The 25,455-nt window shown below is 37.9% G+C and overlaps 2 protein-coding genes across 3 annotated transcripts; both read right to left on the bottom strand.

The window, feature by feature from the left end:
- Positions 1 to 684: 684 nt before the first annotated feature.
- Positions 685 to 15,313, bottom strand: ttll12 (tubulin tyrosine ligase-like family, member 12). The gene is made up of 14 exons (XM_027151730.2): positions 15,074 to 15,313; positions 14,722 to 14,885; positions 14,415 to 14,613; positions 14,000 to 14,159; positions 13,083 to 13,216; positions 12,113 to 12,189; positions 11,699 to 11,815; positions 11,398 to 11,595; positions 11,199 to 11,310; positions 8,969 to 9,120; positions 6,354 to 6,435; positions 5,908 to 5,976; positions 4,290 to 4,428; positions 685 to 912 (listed from the first exon to the last, which is right to left on the bottom strand). Exons 1-14 carry the CDS (start codon positions 15,203 to 15,205, stop codon positions 761 to 763), a joined length of 1,887 nt encoding a protein of 628 aa, XP_027007531.2. The 5' UTR covers positions 15,206 to 15,313; the 3' UTR covers positions 685 to 760.
- A 1,222-nt stretch (positions 15,314 to 16,535) lies between these two features.
- On the bottom strand, positions 16,536 to 24,346 carry pnpla3 (patatin-like phospholipase domain containing 3). Of its 2 annotated transcripts, none has more exons than XM_027151136.2 (9): positions 24,028 to 24,345; positions 22,408 to 22,640; positions 21,611 to 21,676; positions 19,984 to 20,193; positions 19,572 to 19,632; positions 18,500 to 18,679; positions 18,247 to 18,379; positions 17,880 to 17,981; positions 16,536 to 17,135 (listed from the first exon to the last, which is right to left on the bottom strand). In XM_027151136.2, the coding sequence occupies exons 1-9, from the start codon at positions 24,212 to 24,214 to the stop codon at positions 16,922 to 16,924; spliced, it is 1,386 nt and encodes a 461-aa protein (XP_027006937.1). In that variant the 5' UTR covers positions 24,215 to 24,345; the 3' UTR covers positions 16,536 to 16,921. The 2 variants fall into 2 exon arrangements, with proteins under 2 accessions (XP_027006937.1, XP_047659652.1); XM_047803696.1 differs by having other exon boundaries at positions 16,985 to 17,119; positions 24,028 to 24,346.
- Between the last annotated feature and the right edge of the window lie 1,109 nt (positions 24,347 to 25,455).

The following is a 25,455-nucleotide window of genomic DNA, read 5'->3' as shown; positions in this document are numbered from 1 at the left end:
CATTAATTTCACTTTGTTTCTTTATTGTATTGGAGGAGATTGTCACATAAGGATAACCAGGTGCACGTTGTATGGCAGTTACACGTGATATTGCAGTTACTCCACTCCTAAAATTTCTATCCACAATCTCTACACATCATATGAAACAAACACATTACTGTGAAAAGTGTTAGTTGTATTCCATGGTCATGATTTTATAACTTTATAGTAATTAACTTTGTGTTAAGCATAAGGAATTCTAAGAACCTATAAAGAACCTACCCCTTCATTAGAAAGATGATGCAGACCACATTTGCCCTGCGACGACAGACCATTGTGAACCAGTGAAAGAGCTCATGGAACTGTGTCTGCTCTTAAAATGGAGTCTGAGGGAATGTGTAGTAACATTTTTTCTGTTATTCGTTTGCTGATAACATACACCACATTCTGTGTAGTTGTGTTTTTTACTTTATATAGGGCTCTTTTCTGTTCAATGGGATGGAAGTAGATTTACCAAATTCATCTATAAATATGGTTGTGTCTTCTGTCTTGTCTTTTTAAAAATGTAGGTGTAGGTGTACGCAGAGTCTCAAGACTCTTTTTCAATGTTGATTCACTTCATGGATCAGAATAAACCATCATGCAGTCATTTATCCACTTAAATAAACCAATACCAAAGCTGTAATAACCCAAGAACCATCATTCTTAAGCATCACATCACCTTTAATTAACCTTAAAAAAGCAATAAACTTGCTCCAGCATGTGCTGAAAGCCAGTGGAGTTAGACAATCTGAGTGACAGGACACTGATCAGCCTGATCCAGGAACAGTGTCTGGAACATGTGGTTATAGAAGTCGGGGTGGTACAGACAGGCCCGTGCACAGTCCGGGTTAAAATTCACCTCCAGGATCTGAGGCTTCATTACACGATGTCCTGAGAAGCAAAGAAGAGCAAGGAACAAAACAAGAGCATGTGATGTGTTGTGGAAATTTTAAATATCATGAGTGATAATATGTGCTTTCATGGTAAATTCTGTGTGTCAGACTAGTGAGAGAGAGAACTGAAGGAAATGTCTCTACCATAAACATTCCTGCAACAAATGTTCCGTGTTAAAAGGATCTAACCTTATTGAGGTGACTGAGAAGTCACAAACACAAGCACACACATACCAACACACACATATACCAGGCTACACAAGCACACACCTAGGGTATAAAAGGGAGATCTGAAACACTAAACTTTGCCTCTTCACTGTGTAGGCTTGGCACTCTACACTGTATGACGCCTTTAGCTGCAGCAAAATAAATATCATCTTTACTTTGTTGCTTTACCACCAACTCTGAGTCTGACTGTGTTTTTTATATGTAGATCAAAAATGCCACCACAGATGTCAAACAAAAACAACTGAGTACTCAGGAAAATATCAGTTGTAGCGTCTGGTACAGGTCATTTAGATTTCATGTCCCAGGCACCCTAAACTTCGGCATCTACCCTTCAATCAACCAATTGACAATTTTTACAATTTTTTCAGGGCAACATTCCACAGTGTCACACACACACAACTGGCTCCAGAATGTCTGGAGCCTACACAAAGACCAGATAACCCCATGCCGTGTTTCTTCTTTAAGGCTTGCCTGACTTATTTGCTCCTTACTTTCCTGTCTAGGGTGCATTTTATTCATGTGTCAGAACACAACACTGTATTAACATCAGTTTTACTTTAATTACTGATCCTGGCATGTTAATGTATACCTGTTCTAATGTTGTATGCCCCTTGAAGGTCTGATGTCAGACTGTATACAAAATTATCTGTTTTTCACTTCCCTAATGAAAATGCATTTTTGTTTTGTGTTTCATTTTTGTTTCTTTTCCTTTACCAGAACACAATATCGTAGTAACATCAGTTACACTCTGATTACTGAAATCTCAGGCCGTAGTTTTGGCCATCTCCCCAAAGATGGGTGGAGTTTGCGACCTTTAAATCGTCACAAAACACCACCAATCCATGGTCAGACTTTCGGAACAGCTTGGAGACGACTCCATCTTCCTTCAAAGAACTTCCAGCAAGCTTCACGTCCAAGAACGACAACTGCTCTGATCTTCAGGAAAACTTGGAAGAACGTCTGACCCCACCCTAACTGACTCTTCAGAGATTTCTCTGTTGCATCCAGACTCTCGTGCAGCAAGCCAATGCAAGTAACCGTTTCCTTTACCAACCAATTTAAGATGTGTATTTTAAGTATGAAGCTTGTATTGAGTCTTAATGTGAATTTAAGTTTCCGGTGATGATTTCCCAGTTAGGGTGTGATTAATTTTAAGTTTAGGCTTGCCATTCCTTTCCTTCCTGTCTCTAATTTCTTCTTTCCAGTCTCTTCCTCCCTTTCCCCATTTTTAATTTCATTTTCATCTTTGTTTTCTCTACTTCTTTTGTTTGTTTGTGTAGTTAGCTTTATGTTGTGTTTGTCACATTAATTAAACGCCATATTTTTGTTCCACAAGTGATTGTCTCTGGGTATCTCTCACAAATGTAAGGTACCTGCAACATCTGGTCTGAACTACATGCTCTATTAAGTTAATTTAATTTATATTACGGTATAAAGTAAAAGGGAAGTGCGTCTTTCTCGGCTGGGAAGTTACCGCCTTCATAGAATTAATAAAAATATTTAGGAGTCACTATAACACATTATAATTACTTATAAATATTTACCTTGCTTCGCGAGGCAAAATCGCTACAAGTACACAGTATTTAGTTGGAGAAGGGAAGGAAGACAGGTTTTATAAGACAGTAAATTTTCATTAACCTTTCTGTTGTGCTGTAGTTATGTTTAATTTGGACACAAACTCCAGTGAGAATCTCCCCAGTGATCCTGTGAAATGTCTCTACTGATACCGTACTAGAGCCAAATGCTTTGTGCCTTTCAAATCCTTAATTGGTTTTGACAGGTCATAAGGTCATAATCAATCAAAAACAAAATGTTAATTATCTTAATTATTATTATTATTATACTGATTGGTATTATATGTGCAGATCGAAGGAAGATAAGAGTGGTTTTACTCCTGTCCTGTGAAAGTGTAGCTCGTAAAGAACGGAAAACCATAAAAGGAATAAGGAAATAAGAGGTGAAATAATAGGAAGCTAGGAGGAACTATGTAAAATAGGAGGGAGGAGACTAAACCTTAAACTTAATAAAATAATAGATAGTTGACCGAGTTTTGTAAATTAAGAAAAGCACCAGAGCATAAAGAGAGACAACCTGACACACTTTGCACACTTGACTTCACCGCGCCTGGATGTTGGATTGTTTACTGACTTTGATGCTGAAGACATTTTCTGAGAAGTTATCTTTGAGGACATTTTTATCTGCAATAAAGTTGAGACTTTGCTGATCTCACCCAAGCCTGGGAAGTTTATTTTCTGTGATTCATTTTCTGATGTTGACTGAGCAAGTAAAGAGCTATTGGTAATTGGTAGATATTAGAAACCACCCTGCTGATGTGTCACTTTAGAGAGGGACTCTGAGTTCTGACAATGCGCACGCATGCACACACATACCCCAAAAGAAAAACCACACACACAGACAAACACATATGCATCACATTCAAATGCATCAAATAAAGGCTAATGTCTAGGAAAAGTTCGTATTTCCAAAAAGGTTGACATTCTGGTATTCTACCAAGTGACTTCACATCTTTGGAAATCCATCAGCGTAACAGAACATCTATGATCTCCTTCCAAACATTAAGAGACCATGGACTTTAACAGATAAGAACTGAATCTGAACTTTATTGTAATAATTTTATAAGTATTAGAATAGTAATTAAATTTATTTAAATCAGACTTTATGTATAAACCCATCTATAACTAGATAGTATGAGTCACTCTTCTAAATATTTCATATTTAAAATCTCATATAGGGTAAAAGTCACTTGCTTTTCCTAGACTCTAACTGTAAAAGTCACTAGCTTTTCCTAGGCTCTAACTGTTAGTGTTTTTGTGTGCGTGTTTGGACACATTTGCGGGTGTGTGACTGTGTGGGAACCCCTAGAAGAGCTACGCTTTCACAGGAAAGGAATAAAACCACTCTTATCTTCCTTTGATCTACACATATAATACCCATCAATACTCATCATTTATTATATAGTTCTCCAGCCTTTCTTTTCATTCTTCCTTTCTCTCTCGCCTGCGTCCTTTCCTCCCTCTCTTTATTACTTTTGCTCTTTGTCTTTCCCTGGATTTAATTTTGATCTTTTCTACATTCTCTCTCCTGTGTACTATGCGTGAATGAGTGGAGAATGACATTGTGTAACACCTCCTTCTGTCCGTTCCCATTTCAGCATCAGGTCGATTGCATATATCGCTCTGGAGGACGGATACACACCGATGCCGTACGGTGCAGGGCGGGATGACGCTGCATGAAAAAGCTCAGCAAATGCCTTGAAGATATCCCCCTGATGGCACACACACACACACACACACACACACACACACACACACACACACACACACACACACACACAATATCTTATATTGTTTCATCAGTAGCAAAGTGCAGTAATCTTGGCAATATAATAACTAGATTGCGAAAATTCTGTCACAATTATAATTTCAATCATAATATATCAGAATGTTTTTTTTAAAATCACATTCGTGAGTAAAACAAACAAACAAACAAACAAACAAAAATCCATTCAATGTTAAAGTGTAAAATTGTCAAATGTCAATTTTTAATTATTTATTTATTTATTTATTTTAAAAACACCTCTTTCACTGGCAGTTATAGAGACACTGTGGGAGAATTGTTAAGCCTGAATGAACATGTAAAAGATAAAAGGACATTATGAGTAGTTTAAGACTCCACTTCTACTCATTAATGTAATGTATAGTTTTAGTCGAGAAGTGGAATGTGAGGTTTGATTGCACTTGTTAAGCATAATTGGGCTTTAAGTACCTTGCTATGTAATAATAACATTGTTAAGTGGGTATGTCAGTAACTGAAGTTCTACTCAAGTTGAAACTGAGGCTAAGGGCATGAGAATGAGTTTTTAGTAGTGTTGGTCCCATGAAAAACCTGGGACCAGAATTTAGGGAGTCTGCACTTAGCAGAAGCGACTTGATAAATGTGCAGAATAAATCAAGTTAGGTGGTAAAAATCTGAGGAGGTGAAACACAATGCACTTAGTGGCCCTAAATTTAAAATAACCAACAAAGAAAAATGTGAAGATGGTAATCTGCATGTACCCATAATGTCGTGTCAAAACATGAGTGAGAATGATTCGCATGTAAAAGCCTTAAGGATAGGGATAAAACAATGTCCATTTTTTTCTGATATGTGCAATTGGGCTGTAGTCTTCATGTAAGATCGGATCTCTGCAATCATCCAGTCTGAAGAATTATCTTTAAGGCTATTTTTAGTTTTTAGGTGTAATGTTCGACTGAGCTAACCGTGTCAACCTGTCGATTGGAGTCAGCTAAATGTATGTTAAGATAATTGTGTTAGAAAGATAGTCCTTATTTCTATTTTTCCCCCACAACACACAGTGGGGTCCAACAGTCTTAGATAGATAGATAGATAGATAGATAGATAGATAGATAGATAGATAGATAGATAGATAGATAGATAGATAGATAAACAAATAAATAGGGTAAGTGATAAATAAAATAAATAAAACAGATCATTATGCTAATTGATAAACACATAAGGAAATGTGCAGCATTCTTGACTGTTCATGCTTTGTACAAAATGTCACTATGATGGGTTCTGGTCTAACATGGATCAAAAATTTTATTATTTTGATGAACATCTTGAATGAATAGAAATGATCTAAACTTGTTTTTAGAACCTATTTTTCCTGAGATTTACTTCCTACCTTCACTCAGGAACTAAAACTATCACGATTTAACAATGTAGCATATAATAAAGGTCTCACCTCCACCTCTTTCCACGGATATTCTGCGTACTGCTTTTCAAACATAGGGATGAACTCGTCATAGTGGACCTTTAAAAACCAGACAGACAGGAAGATGTGTTGGAGTTCACGCACGCAAGCACGCACGCACGCACGCACGCACACACGCACGCACACTAATATGCACAAGATTCTGAGTGCACAAGCTGCAACAAAGTTCACCATCACAGGGGCAGAATACTGCACAGGAGCAGTGGGTATCAAACAATTACTACTGGATCGCTAGTAGCCTGTATCAGCTAGCCTGTAAACAATCAGTGTATGTGAGGGCAAGACCAAACAGTGGGCTCGAGATAAGCACTCAAGGCTGTAAATTTGAAAACCCAAGATCCAAAGGGGAGGAGACAGAGCAGACTCCTTATGGAAGAAGACAGACAGAATAGATTGTTTTCAATTTGAGCTCTCACCTGTTTTAGCTGAACACCATCAGCGTAGTTCATTACCGTGTAGTGCTTTTGATAATCATCAAAATGATCCAGAGAGAATGGCCTGGAGAAGGACAGAGATAGAGTGGAGGAATTAGAAACTCGGGAGGGGAGAGAAGGAGGAACAAATAGATAGATAGTGAGTGGGTGGGGCAATAGAGAGAGGAAAAAAAAGACAGAGAGAGAGAGAGAGAGAGAGAGCGCACGAAAGAGACAAACAGACAAAGAGAGAGAGAGAGTCAGAGACAGACAGACAGAGAGAGTGACAGAAAGAGAGAGAGAGAGAGGGAGAAAGAGAGCAAGAGAGATAGAAAGAGAGAGAAAAAGAGAGAAGGGGTAAACAAATGTGTAGGATAACAGATTTTCACTTGGTTCTCTTATAGGAACTGATACTAACCTGTGTGCATGTGTGTGTGAGAGAGAGAGAGAGAGAGAGAGAGAGAGAGAGAGAGAGAGAGCCTAGTGGTTAATTTGTTAATCTCTTAATCAGGAGTCTACTGTAACCGTGTGAGGAAGCTAGAACATGTCTCTGAAGGCCTGATTTGTAAAGGCAAACCATCACGACTGATTTAAGACTCCTGAGGTGAAATTGCGGTCAAGATGAAGTAATTCTTAATGTTGATGGTATCTTTATTTGATCAATAAATTTAATGTTTTTTTGTTTACCTCAAGACAAAACATGAGCCATGTCCCCTGATCTATATAATGTTTTCAAGTAACCTTTTTGTTATGTTCTGGATGAAGAGAATAAACACAAAAACATTACTGGATTCGGCTGTGTCGGTGAGATTAACTTTTAACTTTTCCCAAGTGATCACACTGGAGACTCCTTTCAAAAATGCATTTAAATTTTTTTTAAGGCTTAGATTAGAGCTTCAGCCATAGCCTGAGTCAGCTGTTACTATAGAAACGTCTCAATGACAGCATGTACAATGGTGTGAAAAAGTGTTGGCCCCCTTCCTGTTTTTTATTTTTTTGCATGTTTGTCAGACTTTAATGTTTCAGATCATCAAACTAATTTAAATATTAGTCAAAGGTAACACAAGTAAACACAACACACAGTTTTTAAATGAAGGTTTTTATTATTAAAAGAAAAAAGAGAAGAGAAAACAAAATCCAAACCTACATGGCCCTGTATGCAAAAGTGCTTGCCCCTAAACCTAATAACTGGTTGGGCAACAACTTAGCAGCAAGAACTGCAATCAAGAGTTTGCGATAATTTACAAATGAGTCTGTTACAGTGCTGTGGAGGAATTTTTGTGCACTCATCTCTGCAGAATCTTTGTAATTCAGCCCCATTGGAGGATTTTCGAGCATGAACAACCTTTTTAAGGTCATACCACAGCATCTCAATAGGATTCAGGTCAGGACTTACTGTTGGTATGATGTTCTTTTTCTGAAATTCAGTGTTAAGCGGCCTTCACACTGCACACGACAAACGACCGCCGATAAACGGGAAGTCATTCATTTCCTATGGAGAGTCGCAAGGTCGCTGCGTGAGGTGCCGACCATCTGCGGATCCGTAATTTTGGGATCCGTTTTGAGCGTTGGATCCGTTAAAAAATTTGAACTTTTGTGACTACACCACATCCGATATGCCGACCGGATGTGATGTATTCCAATGTTGTCCAATCAGGATCGTGTGCACGAGGTGATTAAGAATTATTAAAAAGTATTAACATAAACTTTAGTAATTTTTAAACTTTATCCAAAACAATCTCCTAACTTCATTCACCATGATAAATGCTAATTAAGTTTGCAAACATTTAGCCCATTTCGGTAACACGCTTCCATGCTTCATTTTTCCTGTAAGCATTCAAGAGATGGATCATAAAGTAACGGGTGTTCGGAGACCGCAAGAATCGCGATTCTCTCCCATGTTGATGTCTGCACGATCATATTGCACATTACGTGCGACTATCACTAGGGGGCCAAATCCGACAGTCGTGTCCGTTTGTCGTGTGCAGTGTGAAGGCAGCCTTACTTTTACACCAGATGTAATGAAACGCACACCTTCCAAAATGTTCAAGTTTTGTCTCGTCAATCCACAGAGTATTTTCCAAAAAGCCTTGGGGATCATCAAGATGTTTTAGACGAGCCTTTATGTTCTTTTTGCTCAGCAGCGGTTTTCGTCTTAGAACTCTGTCTCTTTATTATGGTGGAGTCCTTAACTGAGGCAAGTGAGGCCTGCAGTTCTTTGGATGTTGTTGTGGGGTCTTTACTCTTTACTTCACTTTTTCCCTGTGGGTTAGGATTTTGTTTTTCTGAATAAAAAAATCCTTCATTTAAAAACAGCATGTTGTGTTTACTTGAGTTACCTTGACTAATACTTACATTTGTTTGATGATCTGAAACATTAAAGTCTGACAAACATGCAAAAAAATAAAAAAAATCAGGAAGGGGCAAACACTTTTTCACACCACTGTATATAATTTGAACTACAGCCAGAACTAACTGTCATAGCTGCTGCTTCTGGGCATTCAGGACTGTGAATATAAAAGCAACAGTATATAAGATATTATTTACCTATTGGACATCATACACAGAAAAGGTTCTGACCAGCCAGATGAGTGTATGTGTGAGGTGTAGTGTGTGACCTGTTGGCGAAACGGAGCCAGAAGACCTTGTAGGCGTAGAGTCTCAGAGGCTGCACGGAACGCAGCAGTACCATGTAACGGATGTCGAACTTCACCAAACCCACCTCTTCTCGGTTAAACAACACAGGGTCCTCCAGGTACTTACACACCACCTGATACACACACACACACACACACACACACACACACACACCAACAAACAAAACGGTTCTACACTGCAGTCATCAAATTTGTCCCGTGACACAACCTTAGAGAGAGCATATACTGGTCATATTCCATCAGCTGACAGTTTTATTACCTTTTCATTACCCTGACAGCTGCTATGACAGCTGTTATGACAGCTGTCATTAGTGATATGAAATTAATAAAGGTCAAAAGTCATACCTCTGGTCTGGTAGAGAAAGAGCCCCCGTTACCTCCCACCAACCCCGTCTTTCACACAAGGACATGTGTTTTTTTATTGGGGTTTTATGACCCTCAGAGGAAGCAGTGTTGTAAAACAAGGACCTACAGTATGTTTTTTTTTTCTTAAAAAGGTTTTTTTTTGACCCCTCAGAGTTTGGTTTTTTTCAAGGACATGTTTTTTTTTTTTACCCCCTCAGAGGAAGCAGTGTTGTAAAACAAGGACCTATGTTTTGTTGTTTTTTTTTTAAATGGGGTTTTATGACTCCTCGGAGGAAATAGTGATGTAAAACAAGTCCATATGTTTGATTGACTAGATAGGAGACAAGTACTTAAAACTCGTGTTTGATCCGGGGGTGTTTATGATAGGGTTACCCCCTCCCCTCAGACCGTATGGTTTTCAAAATCAAGATAATGACACCCCCGCTGTGTTAGGAGCGTCTCTCAGACTGAACGTTATCTAATGGGTGCTATCTCTAACGTCACACAAGCGCACTCGCCCCTGAGCAAACGCGCATGAGCAAAAAACGCGCACACGCTCCCCCGGACCAAACACGCATGAGAGAAAAAGAGCACACGCCCCCTGAGCAAACACGCGCAAACGCGTGCACACACCCTGAGCGGACACGCCCACCCACGTGTAGGTAAAAAGTGAGAATTTCCGAAAATTTGGCGATGACTTCACGTGTTTGAAAATCCCACAACGGAACAGAACTTCTACGATCTCCTTCTAAACATTAAGAGGGCATAGCCTTGGGTAAATAAATAAATTGTTATCGGTTATCTGCGACACAAACACACACCCGTCGGTGATAAATGGCCGTAAGACTTTATATTAATTACTTCCCCCACACACATACACACAGTTATTTACATTTACAGACATCTCTATCCAGAGCTTCATACAAAAATGCTTTAAAGTCTTTCACAGAATAGTTTTTTTTATTATACACATGAAATAAACAGGAAAAAAATGTGCTAGTTTCCTTTGTTAACTCACTTAAAAAGATACCTATTTTGCAAAATCCACTTTTAGAGAAAAAAAAAGATGAAAAGACCAAAACCAAAAACCTCCACCAAAAGTCTCATACATCCTCTCAGGAGATAAAATGATGATAAGACATACGTTAGAAGTTAGTTACTTTACACAGATACATAGACAGATTAAAGTAAACCGAATCCAGCATTCACTTTTCCCACTGATACCAATTTTACAAAATCCACTTTTCCCTTGTTAGCTTGTAAGAGAGATATAGTTGGTACCTTTCAGAACTTTAATTTGACAGGTTTAGGTCAAAAATCTATCTAAAAGTGTAATTTTGTTCTACCTAGTATAACTATAAGAAGGGTTTATACATAAAGTCTGATTTAGATACATTTAATTACAGAACAAAATCAGACTATCTGACACTATTGTCTAGGAAAACATATCAAACAACTGCGATCCTCCAGGGTCATTTCGTTCTGACTCTTATATCCGTGTTTTCAGTTGAATGTTTTATCACATATTACTAAGATAAAATGTTATCTGTTTTTACCAGCACGTCTAACCTTTCGGAAATACTAACTGTTCCTACTAGCCTTTTATTTGAGACACGTGCATGTGTGCGCGTTTGCGTATAATTAACTTTTGATTGTACCAAATTCCTTGTGTGTGTAAAAACATACTTTTTTTTTAAAAAGAATGTTTTTATCAGTATCTGATTCGGAGTATTAGATTGATGCTGAATTATTTTTGGATTTTGACATGTATTACTTGGATGCTGGATCATTCTGTGAAATAACTGGCATTTCTTTTTTTTTTTTTAAACACAGCAAATGTTTATACCTTCGGGGTGCTCTCTCTCTGTCGAATGATGTAGTCGAGATTGTTAGTGATGTGTGTATCCAAACCTCTGGCCAGGTTCCAGGGCTTGCAGATCCAGTGATTATCTTCTCCTCTAAGAAACCAACAGAATACAAGAACACTTCAGTCATTTGAAGCTGGAGTTGAGCAGCCGGCCCATGTTTATGTTCAGACAGCTGACCTGTCCTGCCTCTGGAGGTAATGTCTGATAAACTGTGGGAGCTCTGTCTGAAGATTAAAGGTGGTGGGAAGCCACCATGGTGCATGTCCTCCTCGCCTGGCTCTCCGTGCCACTGATGCCAGGCAGTCCTTCGTGGTTACGATTGTCTCACAGGGGAACTGGTTCAGTAAGACGTGCGGTCGCTCCTCGCTCAGCTTCCTATTGGCAGACCAATGTGTCATTAAAAACAATTATTTTGTGTGTGTGTATATGCACTTTTCCTTAAATTCTACTTCTATGTACATACTATAGACACACATACTTATAATCACGAATGTGAGAATACATCCAGAGTACGTCTGCTTCATCGTCTTGCTCGGTGAAGATGAATCGTGGATGTTTCAGATGCTCCAAAACTTGCTTCATCTCTGTGTACACCCTGTTTTACACATACACACACACAACAGTACAAAGTATAAATAACATTAAGACCGGATTTTAAACTAATAAAAGGTTTAGACACTACTTTACTAAGACATGGAAATAAGAACTACATCCCACAAGACATTATTTTGATCAAATACATGCTTGTGGAGATTTCAGCATATATTAACTGCAAAGCTCATGTTTATGTTCGTTTACCTCTATTCTAATTAACATCCTAGATTAATATTCAAAAATCCGTTGCAATAAGCATGCAACAGTGACGGAAGTTGAGGATGGTTATATTTCTCACTTTAATACTTTCCCATCAGGCACGCTGGAGGCTTGGACTTTCATTGGGAGCTTCTCTTTGTTCTCCTGTAATATGGTCTAAGGTAAAGATGTGAAATAACATATAGGCATTAAGGCAATGCCATTACAAATGACACACAGTTAAATATGATCCACAACAATAAGTAATCTTATTAATAATGATAGGTTTTATTGATACAAGAGCTGAATTCTTGAATCTGATTGGTTAAGAGGTGTTGATTTGTTGATTTGTCTAAAGTAAAGAGGCCATTTATTATGTTCTTGTAGGATTAGTGTTCATTTTCATTTCACTTCTCTTTATTGCAGCTGTATAAATATTTCCTCTTCTAAAGAAGCTCTTAAGGTCTTGATGCCAAAAAAACGTTATTAAAAAATAACAGTCCAGCTGGTCCATGGAGCGATCGTTGAAAAACGTCATGGTGAACACTGTTATATAGTTTAAAAACGCATTAGAGATTTACGGCTTGCCTTTTGGCACAATCAACTCTTCTTAATGCCTCCCTGAAACATTTCTTAAGTCCAAACCTTCTTTCACACATTATTTATGGATTTATTTTAAAGATGGCAAAGCACACACACACACACACACACACTCCCTCATGCTCTCTCACACATGCGCCCTCTCTCTCTCTCTCACACACACACACACTATTGTTTGAGTTACTATTCATTATTATAATGAACACACACATACAAAAGTGCTCATAGGAGATCTTATTATATGCTAAACTTGTTGCCCCATCTGTTTCCTCACTTTCCAACTGAGCCTTGGGGATTAGAGTTGATAAACAAATATACAAGACTAATACATGCATTTAATCCTTCACCTTTGCCTGATGGTGGAAATCTTGCTGAATAGTGCAAACGCTAATATTGGAGACTCCTTCCACGACTGTGATATAAACACCTCACTAAAATCGATCAGTTTCTGATTAGACAATAAGACAAACCTCATAGTAAATGTCAGCAGGCTCATCAGTCTCATCGCTCACTCCTTCCAGGTTAGTGGGTATCCAAGGGAACAGTCGACACTTCCTCACCAGCGAATCAGGCTCCCCGTAACAGTAATCCCTCGTCACCTCATCTGAAGGAGATCAGGAACATGTCAGGAACCTTCGTCAAGAAATTAAATCCTCTTACTCAAGATCTGGAAGAGATACTTCTAATTCTTCAACTTCATTATAGGAAGGATCCAGTGCGCACACACAAATATACCAATCTGTACAAACAGTTTCAATCAGTTTACTCTCATGACCTGTTAGCAAAACTTATAAATGAATACAAGACAAAACAACAAAAATAGCAGTTGTATCTGTAGAAATACTACTCTGGTGTTCAAGCGTTATGTTTATCTTTTAGCCTAGTGACAGAGAACAATACCTTTCAACAACATTTACAAACATTCTTGTAATGATAACATCTGCTCCAGCCAAGGCAAAGAGGCAGTCAATTAGTTGGTCCTTTCTGGCTACCCAGGACACATCGTACGTTAGTTGCATTCACACTACAAGTGATATATATATATATATGCTCCTGAACACCTCTGAAACAGGTTTAAGAGATCAGTGTGAAATTTCCTGATGAAAACACTGGGTAGGCATGTTCTACGTATGTATTTATTAAGGTTTATTATGTATAATTTATAAGCTAAGAAACATCTTCATGGTTTACTTAAAAGGACTTTTCAGTCCTCAGAGCCTGAGACCCATTCTAGTTTAACCCCTTTTTCATTCCAAAACTGGACAAATAATTGCTATAATTATTATTTAATCAGATTGTAATGATAATGACCATTGCCCATTAACCAAAAAGCTGAGACAGTCAAAGAAAGTGTGTGTGTGTGTGTGTGTGAGAGAGAGAGAGAGACCTCCATTCTCCAGATCCTGCAGAGTCCAGAGCACAGAATATGCGATCTGTTGAGGAGCGTAAAACAGAGGAGCCATACAGCAGGACGGCTGAGACGAATGTTGCACATGGGAGCCAAACTCATCCATTATGTACCAGACAGGCACCTTCTCCTCTGCAGACTGCAACACACACACACACACACACACACACACACACACACACACACACACAAACACACAATCTTCAAAAACTTAGTTTCACAGAGACCTGGGAACAGATTTAATAAAATCATACATGTGGTCAAAGTTTCAGTAAGGAGACTCATAAATTAACATCGACGGCTTTGTAACAGATAAACGCTGAACACTGAAGATGTTCTAAAGGTTGCTTTCTAGTTCCATTCCCCAATCCCTCAAATTGGGAACATGTCATACCCCTTGAGACAGCTGATAGGTTTGATTAAACTTCCACATGTTGTCCAAAACCAGGTCCACGATGTCTGGATCAGGAGCCTCGCCGTGGAAAGGAAGTCCCATCAGACCGGCCATTCGAATCAACAGCCCAGGAATCTCCATCAGCTGCTGCCTAGCACTTTCCACACGATACGTCCACGCGTGATCCACCAAGTATACGCTGTAAAGTAAAGACACAAGCATCACTGCACCATATGGACATCACACTTCACCAGTTTATTAATCTGATGCTTGCTGGGTTTGTGTTTTTAGTCTTTAGCGCCCTCACCTGGTCGGATCAGAAGCTTGCAGGCCACTTTCTCGAGTTACAATCACTTTATACGACTCTTCATGACCAGGGTTGGACGTTTTTCGCACATCTTCCTCATCCTCTTCATCCTCATTTTCCCCAGCCACGCGCATGATGCCAAACACCTCTCCGGCATCAAACACCTACAACACAAACACACAAGTGCTTTATTACACTAAACATGAACACAGACATAACTACTGAAACATTTCCTGTACATTATATCATTATATTGTTTTTCTCCACAGCACACTAGGTGTCGCGTGCACTGTCTGAGGTGTACTGTCTCGCGCACGCCGGTATTTAGCATTAGCTCTGTGTTTGTTTTTACCTCATGTTTTAGTTTATAGTACAAACTTTTCCAGTACAACGGTGGAATCCGAGCCGCCTTCAGAGCAGCAATGTGCAGACCCAGAAACTGTTTATACTCATCTTCTTCTTCATTAATAAACTGGGTTTCCATTTTTTCTGACAGCTTTCAGAATCCTGTCCAAAATACACGCGCACAGCGCTGTGCCGCAATGCATTATGGGAGGGTCGGTTAAAGGAACGGGACCGGAGATAGCGTTGGAAATTTTGATTCTTTTAAGAGATTCGTTAATTTTCATTTGGTTCACCAAAATGATTCGTTAATTTTCATTTGGTTCACCAAAATGATTCGTTCATTTTCAGTTGGTTCACCAAAATGATTCGTTCATTTTCAGTTGGTTCACCAATATGATTCATTAATTTTCATTTGGTTCACCAAAATGATTCATTAATTTTCATTTGGTTCACCAAAATGATTCGTTCATTTTCAGTTGGTTCACCAAAACGATTCGTTCAGTGTCAATTCCTTTATTAAAGCCTGTACCTAATTTACTCATTAAATAAACAAAATGTGTAAATAAGTGGTTTAGATGACCAAATCACAAGGTGTTCTTGCATAATTAACATTTTATATTGTGATATTACTGTCATCACAACGAGTCATTGTGCTCCACAGGACCTGAGAATATTGAGAATGTTTCTGAAATTCCTGCCTTTATGTTATTTTTCATGTTATTATCATGTTATGTTCGGGAAACAGTATACTCAATACAAGCTGATTAAAGTAAAACAATGTATGAAATGTAATATATTATCTGAAATACAAGTGATTATAAAGTGTAAACTGGAAAGATTTAAAATAATGTCTATTTGAGATGACAATCAGCCCTCAAACATGAACAAGAATCAGACCATAAACCTACTATGAACCCATGAGCTGTGGTTCTGTTTATTTTATTCTGTTTATTTATTAATTGTGTATTCTGTAAAATTCCTACCTAGTGGGTGATAATGATGGTATGCAAGGAAGAGCTTTAACGTTTTAAAGAAAGCATTAAAAGGATGTGCACTGACTGTAGTATTGAGAACTTTTATGCAATCAATTGGCTTTTTGAGATCTAGAATATCTTCACATATCTCAGCTGGTTAGAAAGTTGGGGTCAGAGATCAGTGTCAGCCATGAGAGGCTCTATGACTTTGCTGAAGAAATGTGCTGAAGCTTGACCTCTCTGACGAGTATCGCAAAGCTTTATACACTCGCTGACTCCCATCGCCCAAATTCTGTTTTTATTTTTGTACTAACTGAAGTGATTAATCTACTGACTCCTAAATAACACAAACTAAATTTCATCCTGGAAAAAGACATAATGACATAAATATATAATTTCGCTCAATCAGATACATAATAAAAAATGTGGAAAATGAATATGCATATTTATATGATTTAGTAAGTTTTCCTTATTTACATGAAGTACCAATCATTCTGGGGTTGAATTTCTGCTTTTTTATTTTCTCACATTTTCATAATCAGGTTTCACAGAAATCAATTATTTATTTGGACAACACTTTATACCAAACATTTTATTTCTGTTGTTTTGAGATAAAACCGGCTGCTTGTTTTCTCTTTTGAGGTGCATGGAGAAATGACACAGCCATTATAATTTAAAGAGTAATAAAAAAAAGTCTTTCTGTCTAAAATTATACCATTCTGATAATCATTCTTGATTATTTTATAGGACATTATGTTCTTTAGTTTAAAGTGCACTTTTCAGCTTAGACCAGAGTTTCCAGTTAGAGATGGTGAATAGAAAAAGTGGAATAAAAAACTCCTAAAAGTTTTTTTTAGATTTGTGTCCATGTCTTGCTGTATTCAGCTCTCGGAATTGTCCTGTGAGCCAACAAACATGCTGATCTGTTCAGGAGATGTGTACGGACTCTCAGGGCCCTCAGGGATTTCTGAGTAATTCCAGTGATATTCACGCAGATCAGCAGCAGAATAAGCAGCGTGTCTGTTTTGCTCCTTGTCACGTGGCTGGAGGTCCAGTGAGGGTGGTCCGCTTACACACCGCCGCAATGGAAAACCACTATAAATGACACAACACAAATGTATTTAGAAACAAAAACAAGGTGAAGACTCTGGAATTTTGAATGCTGCATATGCACCAATGTCTCTGCAACAAACTTCTGATTAATGTGATTGCTGAAAAGTCGGTGTGTTTGTTAAGAGCTTTCAGCAATACCTGAGCATTAGTAACTTGGATTTGTTGAAATTTGTTACTCTCAAATTAAGCACCAATGTAACTGAAATACCACTGACTCTGTGACTAGCAAAAAACTTCTAAGTTCTCTGAGAAAAAACATGAATATCAAGAACTACAAATTTCTAAACACATTAGAGATATTTCAATACAAATATATTTCAAAATGAATGTTTCATGCTGAAGTTTTCCCTTAGGATCATTTTAAGCAGATTTATTTAACCGTAATGCGCTACATGTCCACTAGAGGTCTCCAGAGTACAGAAGTATATCTCTGTGTACGACGTATAAGTGGTTTTGCGAAAACACTAGAGCACGTGTAAAGACTTAAAAATATGTCTGAAATATGTCAGGTAAAGAATTTTGTTAAGGTCAATATGTCAATATGGTCAATATGGTTTAAATAAGATATCCTTCTGGATCCAATCCCTTGGTGACATCACTACAGGAAAAGAACATAAGCATCACCTAAATCAAATATCACTATTAACTATTAATGGTCAGCATACATTCAAGTATTAGAAAATAAACAAATAAAGTTTAAGTTAAGCGTTTGTCAATTTTACCTACCTATTTGAGGATTCTCCTTTCCAGGCTTGTCTATAAACGCTTCCTGCCATCTCAAAAAGCCAGCTTGCATCAGCAGGCACCTCTGGAATCCATTCCACAAACCTTAAAAAAAACAAAAAAAAAAAAACACTAAAACAATAAATAAATGAGGTAAACAAACCTGGAGTCATAATAGTTTCTGAAAAAAAATCTGTTACTCTGCTTATGGTGGTTTCGTTGCTATAGCAACAATTATCAGTATCAGTGAGTGTGGATGTTAAAATGGAGCTCTGTGAATACTGAGCATAGTGAGCGAGTAGAAAGGAAGTGCAGTACAGTACTATTTCAGAGTGCTGTGTAAAGATTGGGTGAAATTATTCGCACAGACCTCTGGACTGCTGAGTACACTGACTCTACTGGCAGCGTGTAGGGCATCAGCATGTAGGAAGCCACACGGACCGGAAACAGACCGGAGATCTGAGCCATAAGGCCATGCTTCTCTTTACACGCTTCGCAGAACACTTCATCACACATTGAAACGTTCAATTAACATAAAGATTCTTGCCTACATTATGACATAATACATTTTACAAGAATAAATTTTGAAGTTAGAAAATAACTTTAGCTATAGCACTTATCACCTTTCTTAATTGGCATGGGCAGATAATTGACAAGCTGCTTATCCAGCCACCAGTGGTGATCCCCTAGGAGACGGAGTTTTCTCAGCATCCTGTCCCGTGTTGACTCAGTGACACAGCAGCAGGTGGGCGTGTCCCGTATCAGGGCCATATCCACTTTTGGACTTTGAGCTTGCAGCAATTCTGAGGGTGACATCATAACATCAGTGTTTTAATCAGAAAGTATTTTAATCACTCCTAATCTACTGTCATTCCTCATTATGCCCTTGCAAATGTTTTCCTTTTTTAATAACCGCAGCTCTGACATAAGTGGGAAATCATGCTAAACTACATGAATAGGTTTTATGAATGTGCTATTAACATGGGAAAGTTTTCTGTATTCGAAATAAGTAGGTATTAGCATTTTTGTAATAGTCAGAGGCTCTGTTACAATTTTTCCTAAGTGGGAAATTCTTGTTTGTAGAGTTTCTCTGTAACATGAACATTTGCCATTATTTGTCTCACTGACTTTATGAGGAAAACAGACTGGTGACTGACAGCTGCTATAATGTATAGCATGAATAGAAGCCTTTATTTTTGTCACATATACATTACAGCACAGTGAATTTTTTTCTTTTCATATCCTAACTTTAGAGGTTGGGGTCACAGAGAGGGTTAAGGGCCTTTCTCAAGGGCCCAAAAGTGGCAGCTTGGCCGTAAACCACAATTGTCCGATCAACAACCCAGTGCTTTAATTGCTTGAGCTACTAACGCCCTAAGCTATGCCCCAAGCTATGCCCTAAGCTATGCTCTAAGCTATGAGACAGATATAACAGTACATTAAAGGTAACTATAAACAGATAAAAAGGCACGATGTTTCCTTTGACAACAAAATTGTCAGACTTTGATATGCTGCTATCAAAACAATCTAACTTTGAGGTAGTAACTGTAACTTTGCTCCATGTTGGATCTCCATCACCCCAACCAGTCTATGATTATTTACCTGTAGTAACATGCCCCCAGAAACTTTTCCACACTGAACTGCCTACATATTTAGAGGTTAGTAATTAAAATGTATTTCTATTTGAAAACTCACTGTTGACCTCAAGGAATCGTAGTGCATCTTTATACCCCTGCTGACACAGCTCTGCCATTACCTGTAATACGAGACACAACACAAGTTACTCAGTGTAATCACAATCCTGGGTTATGTTGTTTGACGTTCACACTATAAAGGAGAAGTGAGAGGAGGAAGAAAATGAGCAGAAGAAAGAGCAGGAGGAGGAGGAAGTGAAGCAAGAGGAGGAGAAGGAGGAACAAGTGGAGCAGAAAGAGGATCAGAAGGCGCAAAAGAGGGAGGAACAGGATGAGGAAGAGGAGGAGCAAGAGGAAAAGGAGAAGGTAGAACAGGATTTGGAGCAGAAGGAGGACGAAATGGAACAAGAGGAGGAGAAGCTAGAGTAAAAGGATGAGGAGCAAAAGGAGTATCAATCCTGCGACATTCTTACCTTAGTCTCTGGAGGGAAAAACACTTTGCTGAGCCTGCATGCATTTCCCCAAGTGACCTGAATGCTGGTGTTGGTGAATCGCAGCTCGTGGAAGCTAGTGGAATTGTCATTGGGGCAGATGTCACTTTCTCCGGAGAATGGTGAGATGGAGATGGTGTTTTTCATCTCTGACTGGGGCAGATTATTGCTCATCCCACCATCAACATACCTCTGTGTAGATAGAGATATAAAAGAAAAAGAGCTGAACATAAACACATTTCCCCAAAGCAAGTATCAGCTGATAGACAGTATAAATACAAAGTATGGTCATAATTATTAGATTGAAATTTTTTTGGAATTTTTTTTTTTAAATTAACAGAAGTTATTTGTAAATAGAGTGTTAATGTCTTTTATTTGAAATGTTTGAATTCATTCATTCATTCATTCATTCATTCATTCATTCATTCATTCATTTTCTACCGCTTATCCGAACTTCTCGGGTCACGGGAAATGTTTAAAAGTTCTCTCTATTTGCTTTTAACCAATCTCCTTAATAGTAAGATCCTGACTTGTAATTAAGAGAAACACTTAAGATAAACAAATTTCAGTCCAGGAATGCTTTTTAATTCCATATAAAAACAAAGATTTCATCTCAGTCAGTATTATCAGTAGCTGTGCTGGCTGTTCCTCACGTGAATGCAGTCATCCAGGCCTCTGTCTTACATAACAGCACTAGCAGTCGCTCAAAACCTCCACCAATAAAACATTCAATGTTTATTATGCTTCTGATCTGGTGACAGAATCAATCTCAGGTTGGTGTAACTGGTCATAAGGTCATGCTGGGATCCGTCCTGGCACGCAACATAGCACTGATATCACCCAACAATATCCGAAACCAGTTATTCATCACTCTAGCTGAATAATACAGCTGAGTGCAAAAGTATGCACACCCCAAGACATGCAGGGCCATGTAGGTTTGTATTTTGTTTTCTCTTAATAATAAAAACCTTCATTTAAAAACCGCATGTTGTGTTTACTTGTGTTAACTTTGACTAATATTTAAATTAGTTTGATTATCGGAAACATTAAAGTCTGACAAACGCAAAAAAATATCGGAAAGGGGCCAATAAATAAATAAATTTTATATATATATATATATATATATATATATATATATATATATATATATATATATATATATATTTTTTTTTTCTTTTCTTCCAAAAAATGTGGAACTGTAGAGTTTTAAAACATTCAGTTGGTTATTTTGAACCCATGTGACTCCTGAAGGTCTACAGAGGAGTTATTTACATATGTCGAGCTGCCCCTAACCTTAGGCCTAAAAAAAGCTTGGCAGCGTTTCAGCGCGTTCTAGTACACAATGTACAGGGAAGATACGCTCTCACAGAGGAGGAGCAGGGAGCATCATGCACCTGACTAGCTCACTTTTAAAGAACTTATGTAGCCCGTAGCTACAGGTACAACATCCACCTCAGCCTAAAAAACTCATCTAACCCTTCCAGTGTAATATGGTCTGATATCTGAGTCTCAGTGACTCACCTCTCCAACATGGCAAGCTTCATATCAAGAACATAATCCGCTGATTAAGCAACTGTATACACCATGAAACAAATTACTCAACACTTACGACTCCACGGAAGGCAGGAGGGAACAGACCACAAAATACTGGGATGAAACAGCTACAGATGAGTGCCTGGGAAAACCGAAAAAGGGATAATTTATTTCAAATATATTTCAATGTCAACTTAATCTCAAAGACATCATGTCATATAAACACTTGCAAACGACAAGATATTCAGTGTGTGCCGTCAAGACTAAGAACTATTTCAGTCCAAATCCTGATTTCTATGTACATCAACTTTCACTATTGTCCATTTTATTTCCTTTATCATACCTTATCAAATAAAACAATCTATAATATTGATGAATGTATAATTTTTATTCATCTTAGGTTAATAATAGATCTAATATGATTATATAAACAAAAAAGTTTTAAATGAGTTCAAATATCTTAAAAATAGCCTTAATACTTAATACTATTTGTTTAACCTGACAATGAGGCCATAAATCCATATGTCATTATTTACTCATAATAAATACAGTAAATCAATTAATTCTTGAAATAAGAATGAAAAATTATCTCACAATTGAACTAGTTGAAAAATTCCATGGTTTCAGTGAATAAAAACGTCAAGAAATTGGTTTACTACTCCTATATGTGATTTATTATAACATTATCTTAAGAAATATTGTCTTTATACACCTGTATATTGGAGATGTTGTCACTTGCAATGAACATTCCCAATGTATTCTTGATCTAATTTAAATGTCTTTATTCTCTTTATTTAATCCTAAGAGCATAAAAACTTTTGCACTCTACTGTAAGTTCTATGATCTCTGTCTCCATGGTCCAGGCTCCCTCACCTGAATAAGCTCATCTTTGGAGCCGAAGTCTGAGACCAGCACGTTCTCGCCGTCACTGACGCGTGTGAGAGACACACACAGTTTGCCGCTGACCAGCGTGTGTACGTGTTCAGGCAGGTCTCTCTGCAGGCCAGTGCGTATCACTTTCACCAGGTTGAATGTGGGATGCAGAGGGCCAAGGTTGCCCTTTCGGGCCTCCTTAGCAACCTCAATCACATTTCCGCAACATTTCTCTGCAACATGAAAACATAAAATGATAAACTGCTCACAAGGAAAAACTACCCACAAAGATAAACTACACATATGAATAAACTTCTCACATGGATAAACCACCAAAAAGGACAAACTACCAAAAAGGACAAACTACCCACAAGGATAAAATACACACTCAGATCAACTTCACACAAGAATACAAAACACACAAGGAACAACTACACACATTGATAAACTACACACATGGGTAAACTACACACAATGATATACTACACACACAGATAAACTACCAATTATAAGCTACACAAACAGATAAACTACCAACAAGGATAAACTTCCCACAATGAAAAACTACACACATGGTTTATATATACGCACGTTTAAACTACAAACAATGAAAAATTACACACATGGATAAACTAGGCACAGATAAGCTACCCACAATGAAAAACTACACACATGGATAAACTATGCAAGTGGTTAACTACCCACAATGATATAGTACACACACCGATACAATATACGCACATATAAACTACACACAAGGATAAACTACACACACACTGTTAAATTACCCAATTGGATAAACTACAAATGGACAAAAGACACAAAAGGACGAACTACCGCAAGGAAACATACAATCTCAATAAACCTACATTAACCATTCAACAGATGTAACTTTTTATTCAGTTTTAAACCTTAATGCTTATAATTTAGTAACATGAAATTTGTATTTGTAAATCACTATGATATTTTTGTGTAGGTGTGTAGTTACAAGAGTAAAGAATGTAAATCCAAACCAAATTATATAGTGCTCAGTTTACCTTTATTTACTTTTAATTAACCAGCTGTATATAATCCACAGGTCAGTTTGAACATGTTATATCAGAGCTCATTAAGGGCAGAGGACATTATTATTGCAGCATCATTCTCTGGTGCAATAAATCACTAAACATGCTTTACTTTCTCTTTCACATCCAAATCTTCCTCCTGCTTCGGTGTATAACTTCATGTGTAGCTTTAAACCTATATTGCTGTAATCATAAAGACTGCCTTGTGCTCATCCCAGGACTTGATTAGTTTTTGCTTCATTTTCCTGAATACTGTAACCATTTATAATATCTCACGATCCCCGTAAAGTCTCAAGCTTTCTTTCTTAGCTTGTTTTAAAACATTTTTATTGACATGGTTCAAACCTACATCTGGATTTCTGTAAAACGGTATTTTGTTAAATAACGTCTACATTTGTACAATTGCTTGTTATTTGTTAATGTATATGTTGTACCTAGTGTGTGTGTGTGTGTGTGTGTGTGTGTGTGTGTGTGTGTGTGTGTGTGTGTGTGTGAGAGAGAGAGAGAGAGAGAGAGAGAGAGAGAGAGAGAGAGAGAGAGAGAGAGAGAGACATACCTAAGCATAGTCCGCTGGTGAGCACAGCTGCGTTGAGAGCTCCAGCTGACGCTCCATAGATCTTGTTTGCTCGGTGGACAAGGAAAGCTGCGCGCTCCAGGAGGCAGCTGGACACACCGAGGTGGTAGATCCCTAAAAACCCGCAACCAGCGAATGACAGGTTCCACCCCGCACTGAGGTCTAACATAGCAGCAGATTAAGAACCTAATTCTGCTTCTTAATAACCCCGGTGGTTTGCACCGGTCATGCCTTCAGTCAGTCGCCGCGGGTCAAGCCGGTGCCGGGCGTCATTGCGTTTTTCATTCAGTCCATATCGCGTTATGAGCCTCTCACCCAATAGAAAGCCGTCAATGATCCTCCTCCTTTCACCTCCCCATTACCACCCCCCCAGCCATCCACATGCCAGCTCTTAAAGAAAAAATAATTCCCACGAGTAAATCAGGATTAATCTGAACTGTTCATTTGTGATTATTTTTTGTTTGTTTGTGAGGTTTATATTCCTTTTTTAATTCAGTGCATACAAATTGAAAGAAAAAAAAAATCTCTCTTAGCCAAATTTCTCTTTCCCAAATATTTATATATATATATATTTCTCACTCTATGAAATCAGGAAAGGCTGCAAATCAATAAGGTTGATAGCTGGATCAAGTGTGTTAGAGCAAGGTTTACTCTGATTTTTTTGCTCTCCACTTATGTTGATGTGAGGTAAGTGCTGCCATTAGAGAAATGGGTTTCTGGAATATGTATCACCCTGAATCTAAAAATCTAGAGTCCTGTTATTAGTAGGTACATTTATACATTCAGAATTTCTGTATAGCTTACAGTGCTGATTAAATACTCATTGAACTCAGTGTAGTGGGATCTACCTAAAAGGATCGATGCAGCAGGAGTTTAGTCTTTGCCAGCTCTCTCACCTCATTCTTTATGCTGTTCAAACAGATCAGCGTCCAAAGCTTTCATGCAAATGCCACCCACAAGACCATTGCACTCATCTCATAAACCACTAACTATTCGAGCAGAATTTCTGCTGTAACTCAGAGTTGTCTAGCAATATTGCAGTCCAATATTTGCACCATTGTCTATGTTATATTTCTGTTGGATTGTTATTTAGAAGTTTTCTGAGATTTGGCATTAATATTATGTCTAACACTAATGGAGGAGGAAAAGATTTGTACCTTAATCTTCTTTTGACTGCACTAGCAATAACAATGTCACATCGGTACATGACACAAACAGTTTCAGACTTCAAGCAGAACCACCTGATCATTTATCATAAGTAATAAATCTTGTATGGAAATCTAAATATATGTCTTAATAAATATTACATAAATATTAATATGCAAAAAGGTTTTGTTGAATAACCTGTAGGACACTGATTAGAACAAGTGTCTGTAGGTTAATTATAAAGGGTTTCTACCGCTTATCCAA

The sequence above is a fragment of the Tachysurus fulvidraco genome, chromosome 19 (genome assembly GCF_022655615.1).
Source record: "Tachysurus fulvidraco isolate hzauxx_2018 chromosome 19, HZAU_PFXX_2.0, whole genome shotgun sequence".
Taxonomy (NCBI): domain Eukaryota; kingdom Metazoa; phylum Chordata; class Actinopteri; order Siluriformes; family Bagridae; genus Tachysurus; species Tachysurus fulvidraco.
The sequence above is the reverse complement of the archived record's forward strand: the minus strand, read 5'-3'. Positions and strand labels throughout refer to the sequence as shown.